We start from the raw sequence: 22,332 nt of genomic DNA, 5'->3' as shown, positions 1-22,332 counted from the left end.
CTTTTTATAGTCTCCTTTTATTTTCTGAGATTCCTCATCTGTGTACTCATTATGTTGTAATGTCCTTGAAAATTTCTACATCTCTGTCATCTTTGGATCTGTTTCTCTTGATCTGATTTCCTTAAGTATGTGTGATTTTCCTGTTTCTTACCTACCTGGTAGTATTTATCTAGATGGTGGATACCAAATTGTTAATGAGTGTAGATTTTGTTGATTTCCTTGGAAGATAGTTGAGACTTGTTCTAGCAGACAGTTTTATTTCCTGAATGATCACTTTTACTTTTTCAAGGTTTGTTCAGGAGCATTGTTATGGTAGGTCTAGAGTAGTACTCAATCTAGGGCTACTATAGCTCTGTTCCTAAGCTGTGGCTTTGGCAGGGTCAGCTGAATGCTTGTGATGTTCACGGTGATCTCTCCACTCAGGGCTGATTGAAACTCCATGTTTCCCAGCACTGTGCACTTTCTGGAATTTCCATTTATCTCATGACCTTCAAAAAGTTATTCTAGGTAAGGGCTGGCAGAGTTTTGCCCTGCACATATTCAGCTTGACAGTTGGTCAAGGAAACTCTTTTGCAGATTTCTGGAGCTTCTCTCAGCAGGCCCCACCTTCCAGTTCCCTGCCCCCAAATGCAGCTTTCTCTGCAGCCTGAAATGCCAACTTCTGCTTCTTATGCCCAGACTGCTGCTCTCTGGGCTCCACTTCCTTTTATTGCTATTTGGAAGGTATCCAGGGAAACAAGCGGGGAGAATTCAAAGCTCTTCTCTCAAGGATCACGGTTCTATATGTCTGTGCAATGCCAAAAACCAGTTGCTTTCATTCTTTTGTAGTTCTCTATGGCCAAAGGGTTACATCTGATATTCATGACTGACTGGAACCAAAGAATTTGAGTCCTCACTCACACTGTGCCTTTGTTGGTTCAAATGACTTATATGGTCCTTTCTGCCTACCTCTACAGCATTATCACAAAACTATGCCACCTATACCACCACATATATGTGCACAATCAAGACACCCTGCATGTTCCTAACAACAAACCATTTTCAATTCTTCAAAAATGCTGAAGCTTCTTCCCCCAGTCCAGGCTTCCTTCATTTTGTTCTCTCTATCTATAACCCTTGCCTCATCTCTTGGCTTCTACTTATCTTTTCAAATCAGCTCAAATATCTCTGTTATTTCTCTCTTGAGTTCACACAGCAGTCTCAACCTTCCCTAATCAAAGACATTATAAAATTTCATTATAGCTTCTTACTGAATATGAATTATATTTGCCTGCTGGATTCTAAGATATATAAGGGCAGTGTGGGGATTATCCTGTTTGATTATCAAACTTTAGTCACCTACTATTGAAACACTTATGAAAATACCAATTAAAGATTTGGGCTAGGAAAAGTACTGGATAAACCTGTTCTTATAATACCCAGAGGGAATTTACTTGAAATTCTACTCTAATAATTAGTAACCTATCTACATAGACTTTGCTTATATTGCTCTGGGTGTCCTGAGTTGCCCTCTAACTATATGGCCGCCTGGCCAATTTAGTCATTTGCTTCCCTCCGTTTAAAAATTCTCTGTTGCCAACTAAAATACATGTATTTTTTTGGTGGTAGGTAATTATTAAAGCCATCATAAAACTCATACCTCAAAGAAACATATTTTGTTAGATTTTCCTAAGACATATTACCAGAAAAAACAGAACCACATTTTAATTCCTATAGATATTTTTGTGACCAAGGCAAGCACTGTATATAGTAAGGTGCTTATAATGTGCCTATGATCTTAGGAGTAAAATTACAGGTACACTTATTCTAACCATTGCAGGCTTGGAAGAGAGTTCAAACTAAACATATCGGGGTCTCTTTAATCAATGTCATGGCTAATGGCAAAAATGTACAGCATAAGTCACTGTAGTATTTGAGCTAAAGGCACAAAAAATTAGTTGGATTAAACTATAAGCAATGATATCAAAGTGACAGATATGCATTGATTTCTCAACAGAAATTCAATGTGAAAAGAATTCAAAATATATATGCAACTGACTACTAAAGGTAATGTAATACTTCTCCCCATGAAAGTTCCCAAAAGATATTTTCAAACAAAGTTAAAACAAAAACAAAAACGAAAAAACCCACATCCCTTGGACAGAGAAATATTATCACTTAAAAACAAACAAAACATTAAAAAAAGCATTCACCATGATCAAGTTGGTTTCAGGAATACAAGGTTGCATGCCACACTTGCAAATCAATGAGTGTAACACAGTACATGAATAAAATCAAGGATAAGAACCATATGATCATCTCAATATATGCAGGACAAGCCTGTGTTAAAGCTTAACATCCCTTCATGATAAAATTCCTGAATAAATTAGGCACAGAAGGATCCTAACTCAACATAATAAGGACAACATGTGACAAACCCATGGCCAATATCATACTAAGTGGGGAAACTGAAAGCATTTCTTCTAAGATCCAAGAAAGTCCACCTTCACCCTTATTTGATATAATACTAGAAGTTTTAGCCAGAACAATTAGACAAGAGAATGAAATAAAAGGTACACAATTAAGGAACAGGAAAGTCAAATTATCCCTATTTGCTAATGATTCTATATATAGAAAATACTTGCACTGAAAGACTTTTAGACCTGATAAAGAATTTCAGTAAAATATCAGGATATGAAAATCAACATACAAAAATCAATACTCTTATTATACACCAATAATGAAGTTACTAAGAAAGAAATCAGAAAGAAGTCCCATACATATTAGCCATACACAAAATAACCCTTGGAATAAACCCAATCAAGGATGTGAAAAACCTTTACATCGAATATTGCAAAACACTGAATAAAGATACTGAAGGAGATACTAAAAGATGGAAAGACCACCCACATTCTTGGACTGGAGAATCAATATTGTTGAAATGGTCATTCTACCCAAAGTGATCTACAGGTTTAGTGCAATCCCCATCAAAATACCAATGACATTCTTCATAGAATAAACCTAAAAATCCACATGGAAACACAAAAGACCCAGAATAGCCAGAGCAATCCTGAGCAAAGAGAGCAATGCTGAAGGATTTATAATACATGATTTCAAAACACACTACAGAGCCATAGTAACAAAAAACAGCATGTTATTCACATAAAGATAGATATGTAGACCAAGAGAAGAAAATCAAGAACCCAGAAATAAATCCATGCATAGTCAACCAACTGATTCTTGACAAAGGTGCCAAAAACTCACGCTGAATAAAGGACAGTCTCTTCAACAAATGATCTGAGAAAATCAGATACCCACAAGCAGAAGATTGAAACTAGATCACTATCTCTCACCCTGTACAATAATCAACTCAAAATAGACCCCAAACTTTAATGTAAGGCCCAAAACTTTAAAACTACTAGGAAAAAAAAAAAACAGAAGGGAAGCACTTCATGATATTGGCACAAGTGATGATTTTTTGGGTAGAATTCCAAAGCTCAGGGAAAAAAAAAAAAAAAAAAAAAAAACAAGAACCAAAGTGATTATATCAAATTTTAGCTTTAGCACAACTAAGGAGACACTCAAGTATAGACACAACCTAGAGACTGCAAGAAAATCTTTACCAGCTATTCACTTGACTGGATTAATATCTAGATTAATATAAAGAACAAAAAAAATTAACAACAAAAAACAAGTAATCTAATTTAAAAAATGGGCAAGTGACCTGAATTTATTTCTCAAAAAAAAAAAGTACAAATGGCCAATAAACATGAAAAAAATGTTCAACATCTTTGGCCATCAGGGAAATGCAAATCAAAACTACACTAAGATTCCACTGAACCCTTAGTTAGAAAGGATATTATCAAAAAAATAAAAACTACTGGCAATGATGTAGACAAAAAGGAACTCACATACTGTTGTTGGTAGGAATGTTAAGTTAGTATAGTCCCTGTGGAAAATAGTATGGAAGTTCCTCAAAAAACTAAAAACAGAACTATCATATGAGCCAGTTATACCGCTTCTGAGTATAACTGGATCTGAAGGAAATGAAATCAGCAAAAAAAAAAAGACACCTGTATTATATCCATGTTTATTATAGCACTATTTAGAACAGCTAGGACACAGAATCAACCTAGATGCTGTCAACAGATGAATGGAAAACAAATATGGTGTGTGTGTGTGTATGTGTGTGTATGTGTATATATATATATATATATATATATATATATATATATATACGCACAATGGAGTATTATTCAATCATAAAAAAGAATGAAATCCTATCATTTACAGGAAAATGGATGGAACTGGAGAACATGTTGAGTGAAATAAGTCAGGGACTATTAGGGGCTAGGAAGGGGGACACATTGGGGGTTGGAGGGAAGTGAAGAGAAATGGGAGACTGAGAAAAGGTGAAAGGGACAGTAGACATAATCAATGGATGATATATACATGTATGGAAATGTCACAGTGAAACCCATTAATTTGTACCATTTATACATATTAATTAAAAAAGTGAAAGACAAAATAAGAGCAAAGGGATCTAAAGAATATCCAAACTACTGAAGAAAATGACCTTTTAAGGTCCTTCTAATTCTTGAGATTTTAGAAGTCAGTTGTTTATATTTTCTTCAAAGAAATCTCAAAATTTACCCTCTTCCATAGATTCAGGGTTAAGAAGCTAAATAGTTCAAAAAGAAATATAATGACATACTTCTTTGGGACAAGAGTAAGGTAAATGGTGGGATCAAAAACAGAAAAGAAACAAATAAATACTGAAGATATCAAAAGAAGAAAAACACATCTAAATACATAGCTTCTCTAAGCCTCAGAGAGGACTGAGTGCTAGTGTCCAGCACACTTCATTATTTATTTATTTTTCCTTTTAATCTGTAGTTAAGAGACATGCAGTAGTTAAAAAAACACAAACACACAAGGAAAACCACTATGTATCATATTTATAATCATATTACAAGCACCAGAAATTTAAAAGGAAATAACTAAAATTGTGAACTCTTTTCTTACCATTGACGTCACCACCAAGGCAGGAGAAAATCCCATTGTGAGATAGAAGAAGAGCTCAACCACTTTATACCTGTAAAAAAAGAGAAATGCTTTTGAATTTAAGCATTTCTTTGTTACATAGAACATTAACATAAAAGATTTTCCTTTTTTATTTTAAAAGAGAAGTGTAAACTTTTAACTACTTAAGTGATATATATCCCTCAGAAGAAGACCACTAGGCCTCTACCTAACATACTATCAGGGAGTAACAATGACCTAGCATTTCCTCTAGGATTGAAAAGGCAGCAAACATTACATGCTACTTAGAACACGTGTCAAAAGTTACCAAATTGAATTCAATCCACCTTACATCTTTCCCTTTCCAACCCCAGACTGTCTGTCTTCATTACCATCCACACTTAAGAGAACATCAAACTATGAAGGCAGATGGGGATGCAGTTTGGGACCTGGTTTATCAAGGGCAAAGAAACAACAGCCCTAAGGAAAGAGATGCATTTTGTCTGTGTCTTCATTTTGTATTTGTACGAACTCCAATTCTCTAGCCTAATAATTATCAGATTAGGCTACAGAATACCTGAAAATTCCAAGGAACTCAATGTATTAAAATTCAACTTACATGTCTATCTAATCATAAAAGACTGGAGTCTCTTCAAAGGCAGGGACTGAGTTTATTTATGTTTGGATCTACAGGGCCTAGAACAGTGCTGGATGCAACTTAAGTGCTCAATAATGTCTGCCAAACTAAATGGTCAAGGGCAATTCACTTCTTTCTTATTGTTTAATACTCAAAACCTGTTGTAAAGTAACCGTATCAGGAGAAGAAGGAGCTTGGCAGTTTGGTGTACACCAGAAGGCCTTCCTTCTTTTACTTCCTATTTTATCTGAGTATATGACTTAAGGGTTTGAGCCCAAGAAGCAAAGTGTACCCTTGGATTTACATATATATCACATATACCCACTTGGCACTGCTAATTATGGTCAAAAGAGATTTTGAGTGAATTTCAAAATCAGAGAGACATTAATGAGAAGTACCACTTTCTCCTGAAAGGAAAAAATAAGACAATACTCTCTGACAAACACAAATTATATTCTGAAAGCCCTTCTGCCAACCATGGAGATAAAGAATTTAATAAACTGTAAATTAAATAACAATGATATCATGGTTATGAGCTTCTCAAATTCAAGCATCTTAGATAATAAAAAGAGTTATGGATCAGGAACTGGAACACCTGGGTCCTAATTTCCAGTGAGTCACTTATGACAGATTTCAATAAGCCTTTCTTTTTATATTGTTCAATACTTGTGACTATGAGCTCTAAATAAGGAACTGTAAAGTGTGCCCCAAGGCCATAATAGTAAGAGTTTAGATATCCTTCCAAATGGCCCTTTTTTTATGGAAGCCTATTTGGAACACCCAGTAGGTTCCTATGTTGGTAGGTATTGTGCTGGGCACTTAATATCTGTTACCTTCAATCTTCATAAAAACCTTACAAAAGGCTATTTTTCTTACCTCAAGACTGTAAATTACAGAGGACAAGGCTAGTTGGCCTTAGAATGACAAATGAGGTCCCACTGATTCCAAAATGCTTGGCCATATTGTCCCTCATCCACATCATATCATACACATGTCATTCATATCTTTCCATGGCAATCTATTCACCAATAATGAATACCAAATGGTTCTAAAGATTTATTAAAAACAATATAGTCTATTTATGTATTTCTACTATTTTGAAGTACAAATATAAAGGAAATTGTATTGAAATGCAGGTAAAATTTAGGCAGTTAATTTTAAAATTATCAAATGTAAATTATTTTCTCTTACTTTTCATGGTAGAGAAATACATAAATGGTTCCTCCAGCTGCCATGAGCCAGATAAACCAACGCATATGAGATGCCAGGGGTCCAAGTTCACGGAGATTTAACCTACAAACGTAAACATGACAACAAAGAACAGAAGGGATAAATGAAGGAGATTCACAGAACTTGTGTTTTCCTCTAGTCACTGAAAAGTGAGAAAATAATTAGGATAAGAGCAGGAAGAGAAGGTATCAGAACAATAAGGAGGCAGCTGGGCAATTTGGGTAAAATTAATAACTTAAAAAAGATAAAATTCTCAGTTAACCTTTAAGATCTAAAATAAGTTCTAGCATGATTTAAAAAGAGAACCAACTAAGAACAGACAAGCAGAAGTGAGTCCCAGCACACCTGTCATGCCTGAATTTGCCTAGGAGTGCAGACTGGGGTAAAGGATACTTGTCTTTTTATTTCTGAGCATGTTTTGGGGAGTGGATTGCTTACAAAGCTTAATGAGAAACCTGAACAAATTTCTGAGCCAGAATCACATACCCATAGCAGATACCTAATACACAGACAACATGTCTCCATTACCTAGCTCTCTGCCAAGATGAAACATGAGAAGAATTATCCCAACATGTGTGATGGAAGATATTCTGTTAGAATTTAACTGTGGACAATTGTGAGGTCTGAATTTTAAAATGTTGTGAGTTCATCTGTAATAGTATCATATTAAGAATATGAAAAAAAATGCTCTAATTGGCTATGACTATAAAATTAATATTTTCAATTGGAAAAGGTGCACTTGCAAAGCTAAACTAAATGTGAATAAACTGCCTATTTTGATACCTGATTCCTCAGCTCATACTTAATTTTTTTTTATTTATTTACTTATTTTAAATTGAAATGTACTTCACAAAAGCATTCAAGCAGTCTCACTCCAATATGAATCAGACCTATAATTTAGTAAGATGTATTGGGGAGAGCTAGCACTTATTTTTATACTAACAGATAATTATGCTTCTTTGGAACAAGTGAGGCTACATTAGCCAGAATCTAGAAGTCTGCTTTTCTAATGACTATAGCAATTGATGGCATAATAAGAACTTCTGAGTGTTTAAAATTGAACCATGTTTTGATAAGGGAAAACTAATGTTTCTTTAATTATGTGCTTCAAAGCAACATAAGATTGCATTTGTTCTGTACCAACAGGAAAGTAAGATCAAGAAAATGGAAGAGAATACGAGATATTTTAAATAGTTAAAACTAATTTGGCTAGTTCACTTACTCAGATAGCAAAGAAATGAGAATGTGCTGCATAAATCTCAAAAGGAAGCTTGCTTTTCTCATATGTATTTACAGCACTGTTTACTTGAACAATTCAAGTTCTGAAAAGCAGCAGAGGTATATGGAAAGAATATAGAGGGCAAAGTTTATGTTTAAAAATGAACATGCTACCTACAATTAAGTTCATAGCATTCACATCCTCTTAGACAATTCAATTCTCAGATATTCATTCTAAACAGCAATATTTCTCATTTTAAAACTACAATCTGATGCAAGTAATCAAATAGGAAAAAATGCATATATTTATGTCCCTTCAGGGGGAAATGGAATGTATGCATGAGAGCCGGGGGCAGGGAGAGGAGGAATAGAAGAAAGGAGAAATGAGGAATTCTAATCATAAAAATATTGCCTTCAAGAATAGTTTTATCTTACCATGGAGCATAAGATGCTGCAATGAAGAAATAAATAACCATTCTATCACACATGTGAAAACAATGCTCCACTGTCCTGGTAAGGAAGAAAACACAAGTTAGCCACATTAAAAAAAAAAAAAAAATGTTTAGACTGAAAGTATGGGTTATCACTGCACTATGTTGCGATTTCCATTCCTGTTCTAGTCTCTCACGACATTTATAACTTGCTCTTCAAGCCACTTTTTTTTTTTTTTTTTAATATTATGAAGCCACAAATAAAAAGCTTTATATTGACTTTCAGGTTGTTCACACAATACATATTCTTACCATGTACAAGACAGAAATAGAGCCCCATGATAATTAGGAAGTCTAAAGTGATTAAAAGAAATGAAATCTGTCTTTTCTGATATTGTCCGTTTCTTTTAGAGCCTATCTAATAGAGAAATGAAATTCCTTGACAGCAGATCACCTCCTAGTTCTTCCCATAGCACAGGGCATGAGGTCCTGATGTTCAGCAAACACTCCCTGAACTTAGGCTAGACTCTTCGTATCTGTTTAGAATGTCTTTTAAAAAGCTTTCATTTTTAAATACCCCAGAGTAGACAAGAGGATGTAATAAAGGCAATGCAGTAATTTAGGAAAAGCCATAACAAAAACACAAAACATTCTATTTGCTACAAGAGGATGGCCACTCAGATTTCTAAGCAAGTTCCTCTTTCCAAAATCGAAGTCAGGAAATGTATGCACCAAGATCTGCCTCATGGAGGTCTACTCAAAATGGCTTAAGCAGAATCTGGCCTTTACTGAGGTGATTTAAAAGTATAAATGCACAACATCACTTGGATCTCTCTTCAGTGTGCAGGAGGTTCTAACGACAACCTGATGGAGCACTAGCATTAGGCTTGACCTCCCCCTACACAGTATTGACCCAACAGACTGATCAGGACTTGTGTTAGTGAAGTGAGAATACATTTGTGAGGAGGAATAGTTTTTAGTTTAGTGGCGGGAAGCTACAAGTTACCCCCAGTGTAACTCAGGTCACAGATCTAAAGAAGCAAGAACTAGATCAATGCTTCTCAAATTTGACTACTATGTATTACAATCACCTGGGGAGCTTTAAATTGTAGCCATGGACTCCAGCCCAGACAATTCTACTTTAAAGCTAGAAATGTGTTAGAGGGTCCAAGGAAAGGGAGTATCTGTTTTGAAACTTTTTTTTTTTTTTCATTTTCCCTAACCTTCTGGAATGACTGCAACTCCTAGCAAAGTTCGGGACCTTTTTTATTCTGCTTTCTAGATTGTCAAGACATTGTTAGAATAGGGAGCCACAACTGGAACTTAATCAAGTTCTATCACCCACTTCTCTCTCACTATTCTCACAAGTAAAATGAAAGTAATTTCTTTCTTACATAGAATGTGAAGCGTTAAATGTGATAATGTAGGCCATGAAAATATTTAGCACATAGTAGCACCTAGCACATATTAATACTTCCCTTCTCTTTTCCACTGAAATTAAGGCATTATTTGGATATTTAAAATATTTAAGGCAGAGCAAAAATCTAAATGTGGCTTTTGATTCTACCAGTGCTACATCAAGGTTCAAGAGAGTCTGGTTTCGTTGCACTTTCCTTGTCCCCGGCAAGGAGGCCCTGAATATTGAATTAGGCATCTACAACTCTTTATTGATTCAGAAATCTAGACATCAAAGCCAAGTCTGCTGAGGCAACCACAAGCATTGGAATATGCCAAGATGATAATGAAGTGCTCTGCTTCCAGACTGGCCTCTGCGACAGTGTGCCCTGAGGAGCCAGGGTGGGTACTTTTGTGGTTGTCTTATGAGCATGTTCCAAAGAACCCTTGAAATTCAATGCTGTGGTTTTATTTTAAGCCCAGGGAACTGTCACCTTATAGGAAAGGGTAGCAGACAGCAAACTATATGCAGTATTATGAAGGATATGGAAAAAGAAAAAAAAAAAAGTGCTTAGGAGTCAAAGGTCTTGGGATGATCCAATTCTGCTGGTTTCACTGAGCTAGACAAGTCAGGTTACTTCTTTAAGTCTCAGTTTGCCCAACTAAAATTAAGGAGTTTGGATTAGATGATCTCTAAATATCCTTCCAGCTCTGTTACTCTCGATTCTACATGTGACAAAATCAGTAATCATCTCCAAAATCCTGCTTGTAAATGAAACATCTTTTCAATACTAGATTTTTGAATATTTCAAGATTATTTTTTGAAATTCTATAAAACCAAAAAGTACTTTCAAGTATTACTTTAAATCTCTCTCAGACTGCTCTGAATCCTTCTTTTTCAAGAAAAAAACTTACCCTCTTGGGTTTAATCTACTAAAAAGCTATTTCACAAGCAACCCACCCCCATCTGAATGTTCTGTTCCTTCTAAAGTTGCTCAAATGATTCCTTTATGTTTCTGTCTTCTTCTTGTTGGTAGGCCAATGGCCACAGCAACGTTTGCAAAGTGCCTGACAGCTAACAATAGCAAAATACTTAAATGCTGATTGAATGCTATACATGGAACTTCTTTCTAAAACCTCAACTTCACGAAATGGTAAACCAAACTGTCATATATCTCCTTACATCACATAGTCCTATGGTATTTTGTAATTTTCCAATCATTTTCATATATATTATCTTATTCATCTATCACAATAACTTGTGAGTCAGGTATTATAACTCTCATTTTCGCAGTGAAGAAACTGAAGCTCCTTGAGGTCAAGTGACTTACCCAAGATTAAGGGGCAGGACTGGGACTCAAAACCCACTTGCTGACTCCAAAGTCAATGTGCTTTGTCAATAACCCATGGCTATTGCTTCTTACAGTAAGTATCCTTGGTGTGCTAGATAGAATTACAAAATTGCTCTAAGGATTAAAAGTTGTTAAGTCTTGGGGAACCAGTGAGTTATTATTTGTGGTTATTAGCAAAGGCTTGCTTTCTTAGATGCTAAGAGGGAGAGGAATCCTCGAGCTCTGTCCAACCCAAAGAAAGTGTTCTGATTACAGAACAGCACTTTTTTAGACCCTCCAACATCTACAGCTGCCCTCCTGCAACAAGAAGATGTCCACTCTTTGCCCCATGTGACTAAAAACATGCCAGTTTGGGAGGATGACAATACACTGAGTCAACTAGTTTGGCCTATTTAAATAGCATTTTATCCACTGTACCTTAAGTGACTCTTTTTCCATGATACAATGTGAAATACTGTGGAAACGATGAAGAGGGCACAAAGGCCCATCCCATAAATCCATGCTGTTATCTTTTCCCAGCAGTCATCAGACAACCGATGGAGGAGGGCACTGCCCACAATGGCCGGAACAATGAGGAACTGGAGGAAAGGTAATGAGAAGTAAACATCCTAGCCATCATGAAAATAAGACTTTTGCTAAAAATAGAGGCTTAGCAAAATAATTTTCTAAGAAACATTTTCCTTTCTTGAATAATCATGAGAGCACAATGAAGTGGTTAGCTGTTACACGGGAAGCACACTGTTCCCAGGGACTGTGCCATCCAAGGTGTACACCAATAGGCAGGCAAAGATGCAACATTACTCAACTGTTGCAAAATAGATGTTCTTTCTCCTGACTTCATTAAAGAAGGGCACATTTCATTCTACTCTCTAATCTGATTTGGAGTAGGTATTTAAAATATTCAAATGCACTAGGTACATTGGTGCATGCCTTTAATCCCAGCAACTCAGGAGGCTGAGGCCCCAGTTCAAGGCCAGCCTGGACAATTTAAAAAAGTAAAAATAAAAAGGGCTGAGGATGCAGCTCATTGGCAGAACACCCCTAGGTTCAATCAGTACTTCAAAATATAAATAAAATAAAATAAATACAATGTTCAAATGCCAAGCATATGCCTAGATTTTTCATGGAGGTCCAGATTTTAAAATATTCTGTTCTATTGCCCCCATGGACTACTGAAATTCCAATGTTTCAGTAAAGGGTCAATGAATGAATCAAGTCAATGACTAATATTATGCATACAACACCACACACACACACAAAATCAATTATTCAAGTCATGTCCTGATTTTTAATTTGAATCTTTCATTCTATCCATTTGGGAGTTACTGCAGAATGACAGTAATTTTGCAGCATTTCATTTTTAATACTTTTGTTTTTAAGTAAACAAGAACAATCCGCTTTTAAGGCTCAACTACTCAAAAATTTTTAAGAAGCCAGAATCTTAGAATTTTGATCTCTGTGAGGAAGAAAAGGGGAGGAAAGGAGAAATACCAGGAAATCATATTGACCAAATAATATTGTTACATCATGTGCATGTATGAATATGTAACAACAAATCCCACCATTGTGTATAATTATAATGCATGAATAAAAAATATGGAAAAACAGAGAGGAAAAAAAAACAAAGAATTTTACTCTATGCTAATCTAGTTATATGACTGTAGCTGTGACTAGTAAGCATTTTATAATACAAAAACTCCCAGAAATTCCCAAACACTTTATTAATTATTAAAATAAGCACACCTAATAAACAACAAATATTTTGGCAATCTTTTTGTCTTTTTTGGTCCCCAACATCTACTGTTGCCTTCCTGCAACAGAATGTGAAATCTTGAGAGTTGGGACTGGTACAAATTTTCAGATGCCAAAGATTTTATTGGCCCAGAGCAAAATTAGAATAAGGGCAACGACATAAAGATGCTCATAAACAAAGTTACTTGATTTAAAGAAACATCCATTGAGACATGAGCATTTTACTTTTTATGTTAAAGCGTCCTCTCTTTAATAAAATGATGACAAGAGAAGGTTGTTCTTTAATCTGTTTTAGACACTCCACTGGTTTCTGAAATCCAATTATCTGTATATTAAGATTACATTTTCTGTTCTAAAGACAATATGAGGTTTTGTCAGTTTTTCTTTAATTTCAGCTTACATAAGTGTTTCTTCATTTGTGACATATTCATAAGTATAAGGATTTTTAGGTCTGTTCTAAATAAGTATTATTCCTAAAGGTGAGCTGTATATCTCAATACCCAGACCATTACACTGTACCAGAACTATCTATGATAATTAAAGTAGCTGCTTGTAAACACTTGTCATTAGAGAAATCATTTGGCCATTTTCTATATTGCATTTCTAGACTATCTCCCAGCCACTGTTTTCCCCTCAAAAGCCTCACAAAATGCAACTGGCAAAAGGAATAATAAATCAAAGATAAAATGAAATTTATAATGACATAAGGAAATGACAACTATGTGACATTAACAGGAAAACTATGGAAATATATACATACCCACAAATACTGCATGCACACACAGAAGAAATGTATCAAAGTGTTAAAGTTTGTTTCTGAGTCATTTTGTTTTTAAAATATTTTTCAGTATTTTTAGAGTTTCTTATACTGCGTATATTTTGCTCTTTTAAAGGAAAAAATTAAAAGCTCGGTGATCATATCCTGCTTTGTCTTCAGCAATACAGAATATCGCTCTGAGAAATAGTGGTCACTGTGGAGGTGGATGTAGGTGCATCATTTCACTGAGTAAAAAAAGCACCTTTTTTTGAACAAATTGTGAACTCTTTTTGCCAAATGAGCATGGCTGGATTGTCTTGAAAAGGCAATTCCAGGGGTGAAAGTCTTCATAACCAAGGTGTGTTTTTGGCTGTCCTATAACTAGGAGATTTACTTATTACTATTCTTTTAAAGATGATTTTACTGGGAAAAGTAAGTTGAGGATAGAGCAGACAGCAGGTTAGAATATACAAAGCATTCTCCATGTCCACACAGTTTCTGGTGAACAAGACCCACTGCTGATTTCTGGGTAGCCAAGGTCACAGAGGTAGGTAAACCCAACTAATCATGCCAAGGTTATTAGAGCTAATTACCCTTCCTCCCACCAGAACCCTATGGGCAGAACAGCAATAACAGAAAACATGTACTCACTGCATGTGTGTAACAGTTAGCAGCATGTTCATAGCAAGTTGGTTTGTAGCGGCCATTGGCTGGAGCCCGATGGTTCATGAAACTATAGAAACAAAAAGCCATCATGTGAATAAAGCTTAAAGCAAAGGAAAGAACAAGGAGGTAAGCCTGCAATGACTGTTCACCTATTCTAAATGAAGAGGTCACTGGTGAAAATACATAGTTACAGGAAGAAAATCAGAAGCCATTAAAAAAATGTAAACTGGGATAATACCAACGATAGTAAAGCAAATACCCAGGTCTACTGAATGAAGTTTTCTTTTAGTTTACTCAAAAGATAAACCTTCTACCAACCAAAACAAACAGAAACCATATTCAACACTTCAACTGGTACCCCTAATGAGCCAAAAAAAAGTCATAACCAAATGGTAAATATTAATAGGAAAAAAAAAACCAAGGGAATTTTTCTGGACTTTAGTTGTTGTCATTAAATGAAAAGATATATGTTGTATTTGAAAGGTTTCTGTTTTCTCTCCCAGAATGTATACAGCTTTATATATGCAGATCTTTATAAAGCTTACATCCCACAATTAAAGGCTTGCCCAACTAGTTTCCCCATATTGTGTTACCTGTTCTGGCAGCAGACAGCTTAAATGATACCTGGCTTCCTCTAGGCCACCTAAACAAGCAGGTATATTTTCACCTTCATTCTTCCTGTATTAAAGGAGTTTGCTTCAAAAACCAAACACATGACTAGTACCTGATATCCTGGATATAAAATTTATGTATCTCACAAATTAGCATATGGATGTAAATATTAAAACCTGTTACCAATACAGATACATGCTGGAATTCCATGCTTCCTGTGTACCCCGACACTATCATAATCAGCAACAGAATGAAAACCTAAATACACAAGACCAAGAGATGACAGTGTTCATCTATTTCAGTGTGCAGATGAGGATGCCCCTAAATCTGCACTCACCCAGGTTTCATGGTGGATCCAGGATTAGTCTGACCACTCCCAGGAGGAGAAAAAAAAGTTGTCTGAACAAAGAAGTAGATGCAAAGCAGAAAGAAAGAGGGGTCAAAGAGCCCTGGGCAGCACTTAGGTCTCAGAGGTCAACAGGTTTCATACAATAAAATTATCCTTTTGTATGAGCTAGTTTGGAGGAGGCGAAAAATTTTTGCCACTAACAAGTTTTGACTAGTCACACATTATTTGTTGACATGATGAAAACCCAGATCAGGCTGACCAAATGGCAGAGCCATATTGCCAAAAACTGGCTAAAACATGGTAGCAAGCCATTCTAAACAGGGCCCAGTTGGTGATCAAAAGACTGGCCAATATTTTCTCCCTGATTAAGAAGGGCCTTAAGTCCTTAAATCAAATAAATAAAAACCAAATGGCAGTTCTGTCAACCCCATACACACAGTTCAGGTGGAATATCTACTATGGGATGAATTTGGGACAGTGAAGATCTTGAACCATCAATGGGTTAGATATTTAATTAGTAAAATACCTACTTATTGATGTAGTCCACCTGTGACTTGAAAACTATTTTTAAAAAGTCTATAGCAAGTAGCTTCTGAATTTATCCAAACTATTCTCACACATAGAGAAATGATTTCAAGCAATCATCTTTTCTCCCATGATAATTCTTTAAATAATATTGCTAATTTCCTAAGGGATGACAGTGTTGCTATACAGCTCTTATTAGTAAAAAGAAAAATAATTACGCTCTTGGGAAGAATGCTTTCAATGTCTGAAGCATTGAAGGACCTACCACATCATTACCCTGAGACATAACAACAGAGCTACAAGTAGCACAGCCTAGTGGGAATTTCAATGGGTAAAAAGTGAGGCTCCAAAATGGCTGAAGTTAGATTAAATTGAAAATGCTCCATGTAGGGTGCAGTAAGTAGGATCTGTCTACCCACCAACAGGCTGCAGCCTAAGATAGCAATTTATATCTCTGGCAGCCCAATCTAAAAATAGACAGGCCATTACACAGCATCAGGGATAGATTTTCACATTTTTCTCCTATAAGCAAAGAAGCTGGTGGCCATGTTTTTGGCAGCGTGGTCCCTGCTCACCTGGAAAAATTCAGGTTAAAAATAAAGTAGGAAATCGTAGAGAAAAAAAGCCCCTGTCTAGTGACTTAAGGGAGTCTCTTTTGATGGACAGGGACAAGATTAGGGCAATAAGGAAAAGTAAGAAGCAAGTATCTTGAGAGCATTTCACTGTCTGGGGCTCAGAGGGATAGACAGCACAATTGTTCTGCTAGAAAATTTTAATAGAATTTTTCCATTTCTCTCTGATCTACCAGCATGCCATCAAGCCTCCTCCACAGTGTTCTGAAGAAATTACTTCTAAGACATAAATGGAAAAGCAGATGTAAAGTGCAAATAAACTCCCACACATGTGCCTAATCTCTTCCTCCAAAAAAGAACAGAGAAAGGTTCAAGTGTTATGGAGAATAGGCACCCATTTACAGAAGACATCTGTGTTAAGGTAGAGTAACCTAATGGTTACCCAGTGCTCAGAAAAGGGTAACCAGCATGCTGGGAAGAGTCTGAGGGAAGGTGATTTAGTCACAGGGATGGGAACCACACTTAATACATTATTATTTAAGTAGGGGTTTTTAATTCATTGCCTTACTTTGTCTTTCAACATTCTCTCTTGCCTCCTCCTTGCCCAGTGTCCTTATGTGGCCATCCCATGTGACAGAATGCAAAACTACAGAGGGAAAGAACAATTAGGGATCCTGGAACAAGCCTTAGCAATCCACCAGCAGATCTCAGAGGCCCATGATCAAATCCCACAAGCTGTCTTTGATTCCTTTGTGTTCCTTTCTCCAAGTGCAACATCATTACCTTCAAAATACATTCCAGGTCAGTACTTCTCTCTACAACTCCACAATTCCTACCTTAAATCAAGACACCAACATCTGAAGTCTGTGAAAATACAGCCTCTTAACTGGCCTTGCTGCCTGTCCTCACCCAGACTCTCTTCTTTAATACAGCAACCACAGAGTCTAACCCGCAGATCACATCACAACCCTATCCCAACTTAAAACCTACTTTTTGGTAACACTATATCATGTCCCTGGTCCACAAGCCCCGGGCAGTGTAGTTTTCACTTCTCCAATCTCCAGGTACTCCCTTCCTGCAGCTACACCCTCCAGCTACAACACCTTTCTGTTCTTTCAACAGGTCAAGGTCTTGTCTGCCTCAGGGCACTGGTTGTTTATTTCTGCAGGAAAACTCTTCCCCAGCAGGCTCAGTTCTCTTCTCATCCTTCAAGCTTAGCTCAGATGTCACCTGCTCAGAGATTTTTCCAGACCTTCCTACCTAAAGTGTCACTTCAGCCCTTCTCAACAACCACAGACTTTATCATAATTCGTAAGATTTTTTAAAACTTGTTTTTCATTTCATCTTTCCCCACTGTGGCATCAATCCCATGAAGGCTGTCTTGTTCACCATGTCATTTCCAATCCCAAGGACAATGCCCAGCTTATTAATGAAGTTTAATTAAAAAAATGTTCAATGAATAAATGAATAGAAAGACATTTCAACTACTGCTCAACTATTTTAACACAATTTAGTTTTCCTGGGGGTTCAGAAGGTTCTGTAAGAGAAATAGGCAGTTCTACAGTCAATGCAACTTGGAATCTCAAAAAATGAAAACTCAAAGATCGAGACAACAGATCCTCCAAGGGCCCCTTCAACATCACTTAGGCCAATCCTGGGCACAGCACCTTATTATTTATTAGCTTCCCTTTGGAACTGAGCATAATTGTTCAGGAAGTGTATAATGCCAATGTGACTTCATTATTAAATAAAGGGAGAAGGCATACCTAAGGAGACCACCCCAATCCTATGATTCAATGCTCTAAAAACATGCAAAACAGGCACCCATGGAAGACTTCTAACACTGCAAGATAAGATACTTTCCCATATATTCAATCTTGAAGCTAACCATTGTTCACAAGGCTGGGATGAGGAAGAGAACATCCATATCCTCAGAGACGTCATGGTGTGGACACAGAAAAAGAAAGGATGAGCTATCCATAAGGGTGGTAGGGAGAGAGACACAAAACTGATCTCCTGGGTCTGCCCCTTCTTAACTGTGCCTATAGGCAAGTTCCCTGTTGTTCTTTAAACCTATTTGTTCTTTTATTAAGTGGGTATAAAATTCTGTCTTCAAGGGTTATAGTTGATGAGATGGGTAAACTATAAGTACCCAGACAGTGCCTTGGCACCAACAGGCACTCAATTAATGTTAGCAGTTATTATCATTAGTCAGATGTTGTGAATGGGGAGGAATGACTATATATGTATGATTTGGCATACTTGGATTCTCAACTGGTAAATCAATAAAATAAGCAAGAAAATATTGTGTCCCTCTGTAATCTTTCACATCCTCAGTTTTTTGAGAAACCACAATTGCATAAATCCCTCCAGTTAGGATAGCAGTCTGTTTCCTTACAGCCCTCCTTCATAGGAATGGCAGAACTCTGGATGCTGACCCAAAGCCACAATAACCACCAAGTTTCATTTTGAACAAAGCTGCAAGGTGTTCTTGTAATTTAGGCATAGCTACAAACTGTGGCCTAATGAAATGTCTTTACTGCAATCCAGTGCTTTTCAATTGGGTCTAAATGATCTATCAGGAAAAAGAGCAAACTATTTGAAAGACAGCATGTCCCTCCCTACAATTCCTGTGTAATTGACGTACCTGCAACTATAGTGAATCCTCAGAAAGATGTGTAACGAACACAGCTTCCAGAAAATGTAGACTAGTATTCTCAACATTTTAATGTGTAAACCACAAAAATCAGGACTTTCCAATTATATTACCTTTTATTTGCAAGTTCAAATTGATGCTTACAAATAGCTTTCCAATCTAGCCTATCATGAACAAGAAATTACAGAATCACTCAATTCTTCAATCAAAATCAATGTAGATCTAGATGTCATAAAGAAACTGTTAATATCCACAGTGCACAATAATATGCATCTGCTGAGAAAATTACTATCTATACTACACCAAAAGAAAATGCCTGTATTTTCAATTTTTAAATGGATAGAAGAATCTAAAATCACATTACAGTGATGCTAATAAAAACTAGACAGATTACTGTCCAGCAAAAAGAAGGTAGTGCAATCAGCTGAGAAGGCAGGATCCTAAGTGAAATTGGTTGGGCTTTTTTTTCCCTTTCATTTCTTTTAGGACTGTTTGAATGTTTTTGCAACAAAAAATAAAACAGGCTTTTTTGTTCTTTCTTTAAAATAGAAGAATTCAAAGGGGCAACAGAGAAATACAAACTTAATCAAATAGGGAAGGGGTAGTTTCACAGAATAGAGCCACTGTTCTCTGAAAACAGGAAGAACACAGATGTGCAGACAAGTAAAACCAAATCAAACAAACCACATGCATAGAGCTTCACAAAGCATGCCTGAACCACTGTTACATTCTCCCTTATCCCCTACAGTCCCCAATTCTGATATAAGGTTTTAAAGCCAGAACACTTTCGTTCCCTTTTGCCCTTAGAAACATTGATATGAAGTTCCCATTTGGGAAATGGTGCCAGGCTTTGTACACCCTGAGTGATGAGCAATATTCAGAAGCCAAATCTTCAAGTTGGTCCCCTTCCTGATGGCACAGACTACCACAACTCATGGCGGGGGCGGGGGTTGTTGGCTCCTTTACCTTTTGGGACTAGGAAAAGAACAAGATAAGTATAATGCGTAAGTCGGCAGTGAAGGAAGATACTGGAAGCAAGAAAAAGGTGCACTTGAAAATTGTAAAATTAAGGCAGTGCCTAAAAACTCAACAATAACCTCTTTGGAAGATTTCAGGTATGTCTTACTTTAAGTTCCCCATCACAGCCTGCTAAGCTAGCTGGCTGGTGGTGAAGGTTTGGGAATAGGGATGGCTGCCTTGTTCAGACAAAGGGATGGAGAGTTACTACAAACACAGGAGGGGTGAACTTTCACCCACTTAAACGAAACAGAAAAGCCCAGAGCTTCCTCTGGGAACTACGGGCCAGCGGCCTCCATCCACTGCTGTAGGGCAGAGACCAGCAGAAGTGAAGGCCGCGGTGCGCACCCCCCACCTCTCGCGGTCTGGCGTCCCCACCAGCTCTTCTGTGAAGAAGCAGCCGACCTGCCTTCCGGTGGCGCCTCCTGGGTTCCTCCTCCTCTTGGTTTCCCAACCCAAGCGTCTCAACAGCAGGTCTCTGCACTCGAAAGCTCTGCACTTGCTCCTTCGCTGAGCCCAAAATAGCATGGCTCTGGCACTCTTAAGCCTGACAACCAGCGAAGCCCCGACATGGTCAGAGAAGGCTGGGCCGGATGAGCATGCCTCAGTTTCCCTGTTGCTGGGGCCATTCACAGACAAAGCATCCAAACCGCCCAGGCCACTCTCCCCCGCTTTACAACACGTCAGGACTCAGTAGCAACCCTCATTCCGTGCGCCCCGGGAGACCCCAACCCGGGGGTAAAAGGATGGAGGCCAAAGCCTGGGCGGGAGGACTCGGGGGGCGGCACTGAGGCTGGGGCTCGGGTCCTCAGGGCTAGCAAGAGCTCTACTTGGATGGGGATCCGGCGGGCAAAACCAGTGAATTCCTGGGAACCAGGGCAAGAGCGGGCTCCGGATGCGCAGATCGCGAGGGGCCACCCAGGTCAGGCGCCAGCTCCGCGGAGGAAGGGGATCGCACAGGGACAGAAGGGCAGGGAATCCCTTGGGAGCCGGACCAAGCCAGGGCGCGGGATCCACCGGGATGCACCCAGGTGAGGAGCCAGGACCCACGCGCGAAGGGCCGGAATGTGGGGACCCGTTCCCAGCACCAGCGGCGCGGCGGGCGCGCCAGCCTTCTCACCGCTGGAAACGATTCTTGAACCGCATTGATCCTCCGCTCCTCCTCGGGGGCCGGGAGCTCCGTCTCGTCAGCACCGGCGGCGGGGCGCGCGGCCCTCATGGGCTTGGGCTGCTCCAGAGGCCGCCTGCGTGCCCGGTGGAGCCGCTGGGCCGGAGTGGGCCACGCTGGGGGTCGGGACAGGGCCGGGGCCAGATCCGGCGGCTGGGGGCGGGAGGGAGGCCGCTTAAACGGCCGCGGCGCCTCCCGCCTCCCGCCTCGCCAGGTCCTCCGCCCCCGGATGCCCGCGCCCCGCCCCACCGCCCAACTCCACCCCCGCCCGCTCCGCCCTTCTGCGTGCGCCCGCGGCCGCCAGCGCGTCACCGCACCGAGCGGCCAATCAGCGCCCGGAGCGGCGCGGCGGCTACGCTGCCATTCATTTCTGAGGAGCTCAGGCGGCGGGGCGGGGCCTTACTGAGGCGGAGGAGGGGCGAAGAGAAAGGGGAGGGGCGATGGAAGGGCGGTGCTCTTCCATACAGCGTTGAGATGCAGCATGAATGGAGATGGAGGAGGGGGAGAGGAATTATAAAAGGATTTGGACTAAGACTCTGAAAAGCAATTATGAAAAACATAGCAAACAAGGACCTCTGATCACATTCTATTCTTGTTTCGGTATCATTCATCCATCCTTCGTCACGCATTTCTCCATCTTTCTATTCCTTTATTTCTTCATTATTTTGAGTGTCAGCTGGCTATTGTGAGAGATCCAAGGCAGATTTTTAAAACCTTTGCTTGTCTGTCATATGAAAGGATTGAAACCTTTAAGGAATAATCTAACACTGAGATTCAATGAGTACCATGAAAGGAGGGATCTTCTACAGGGATTCTTTTATGTTATCCTCCCATTTATCTTTTGATATTTTATCCAAGCAGCTTCTAAACCATCTAAAATATAATGCTGAATCAGGATCTTGTAGCTAAAGCTTTTGAACTCAGTGGGCTTTCTGGAAGAGAGGTTCAAATGGATGAAGGAAATAGGAAAATGAATGAGTGATTTACTGAGTCT

General features: G+C 38.5%; 1 protein-coding gene across 5 annotated transcripts in view; it reads right to left on the bottom strand.

Moving 5' to 3' along the window:
* Positions 1-21,566, bottom strand: part of LOC139702317 (monocyte to macrophage differentiation factor) — a 97,451-nt gene extending 75,885 nt beyond the window's left edge. For 4 of the 5 annotated variants that reach the window (XR_011704912.1, XR_011704913.1, XM_071603151.1 and 1 more), the window contains exons 1-6: positions 21,291-21,566; positions 14,425-14,506; positions 11,682-11,842; positions 8,522-8,596; positions 6,830-6,931; positions 5,005-5,074 (exon numbers count right to left, since the gene is read on the bottom strand). Coding sequence is in view for 3 of the 5 variants with exons in the window: in XM_071603151.1 (XP_071459252.1) it covers positions 5,005-5,074; positions 6,830-6,931; positions 8,522-8,596; positions 11,682-11,842; positions 14,425-14,506; positions 21,291-21,316 (516 nt within the window). In the remaining 2 variants the exon portion in view is untranslated. Of the gene's footprint in view, positions 1-5,004; positions 5,075-6,829; positions 6,932-8,521; positions 8,597-11,681; positions 11,843-14,424; positions 14,507-17,065; positions 17,143-21,290 lie in introns of those variants that run through there. The other variant, XM_071603152.1, reaches the window with a different exon arrangement.
* Between the last annotated feature and the right edge of the window lie 766 nt (positions 21,567-22,332).

The sequence above is a fragment of the Marmota flaviventris genome, chromosome 17 (genome assembly GCF_047511675.1).
Source record: "Marmota flaviventris isolate mMarFla1 chromosome 17, mMarFla1.hap1, whole genome shotgun sequence".
Taxonomy (NCBI): Eukaryota; Metazoa; Chordata; class Mammalia; order Rodentia; family Sciuridae; genus Marmota; species Marmota flaviventris.
This window is presented reverse-complemented; position numbering and strand designations above follow the sequence as displayed.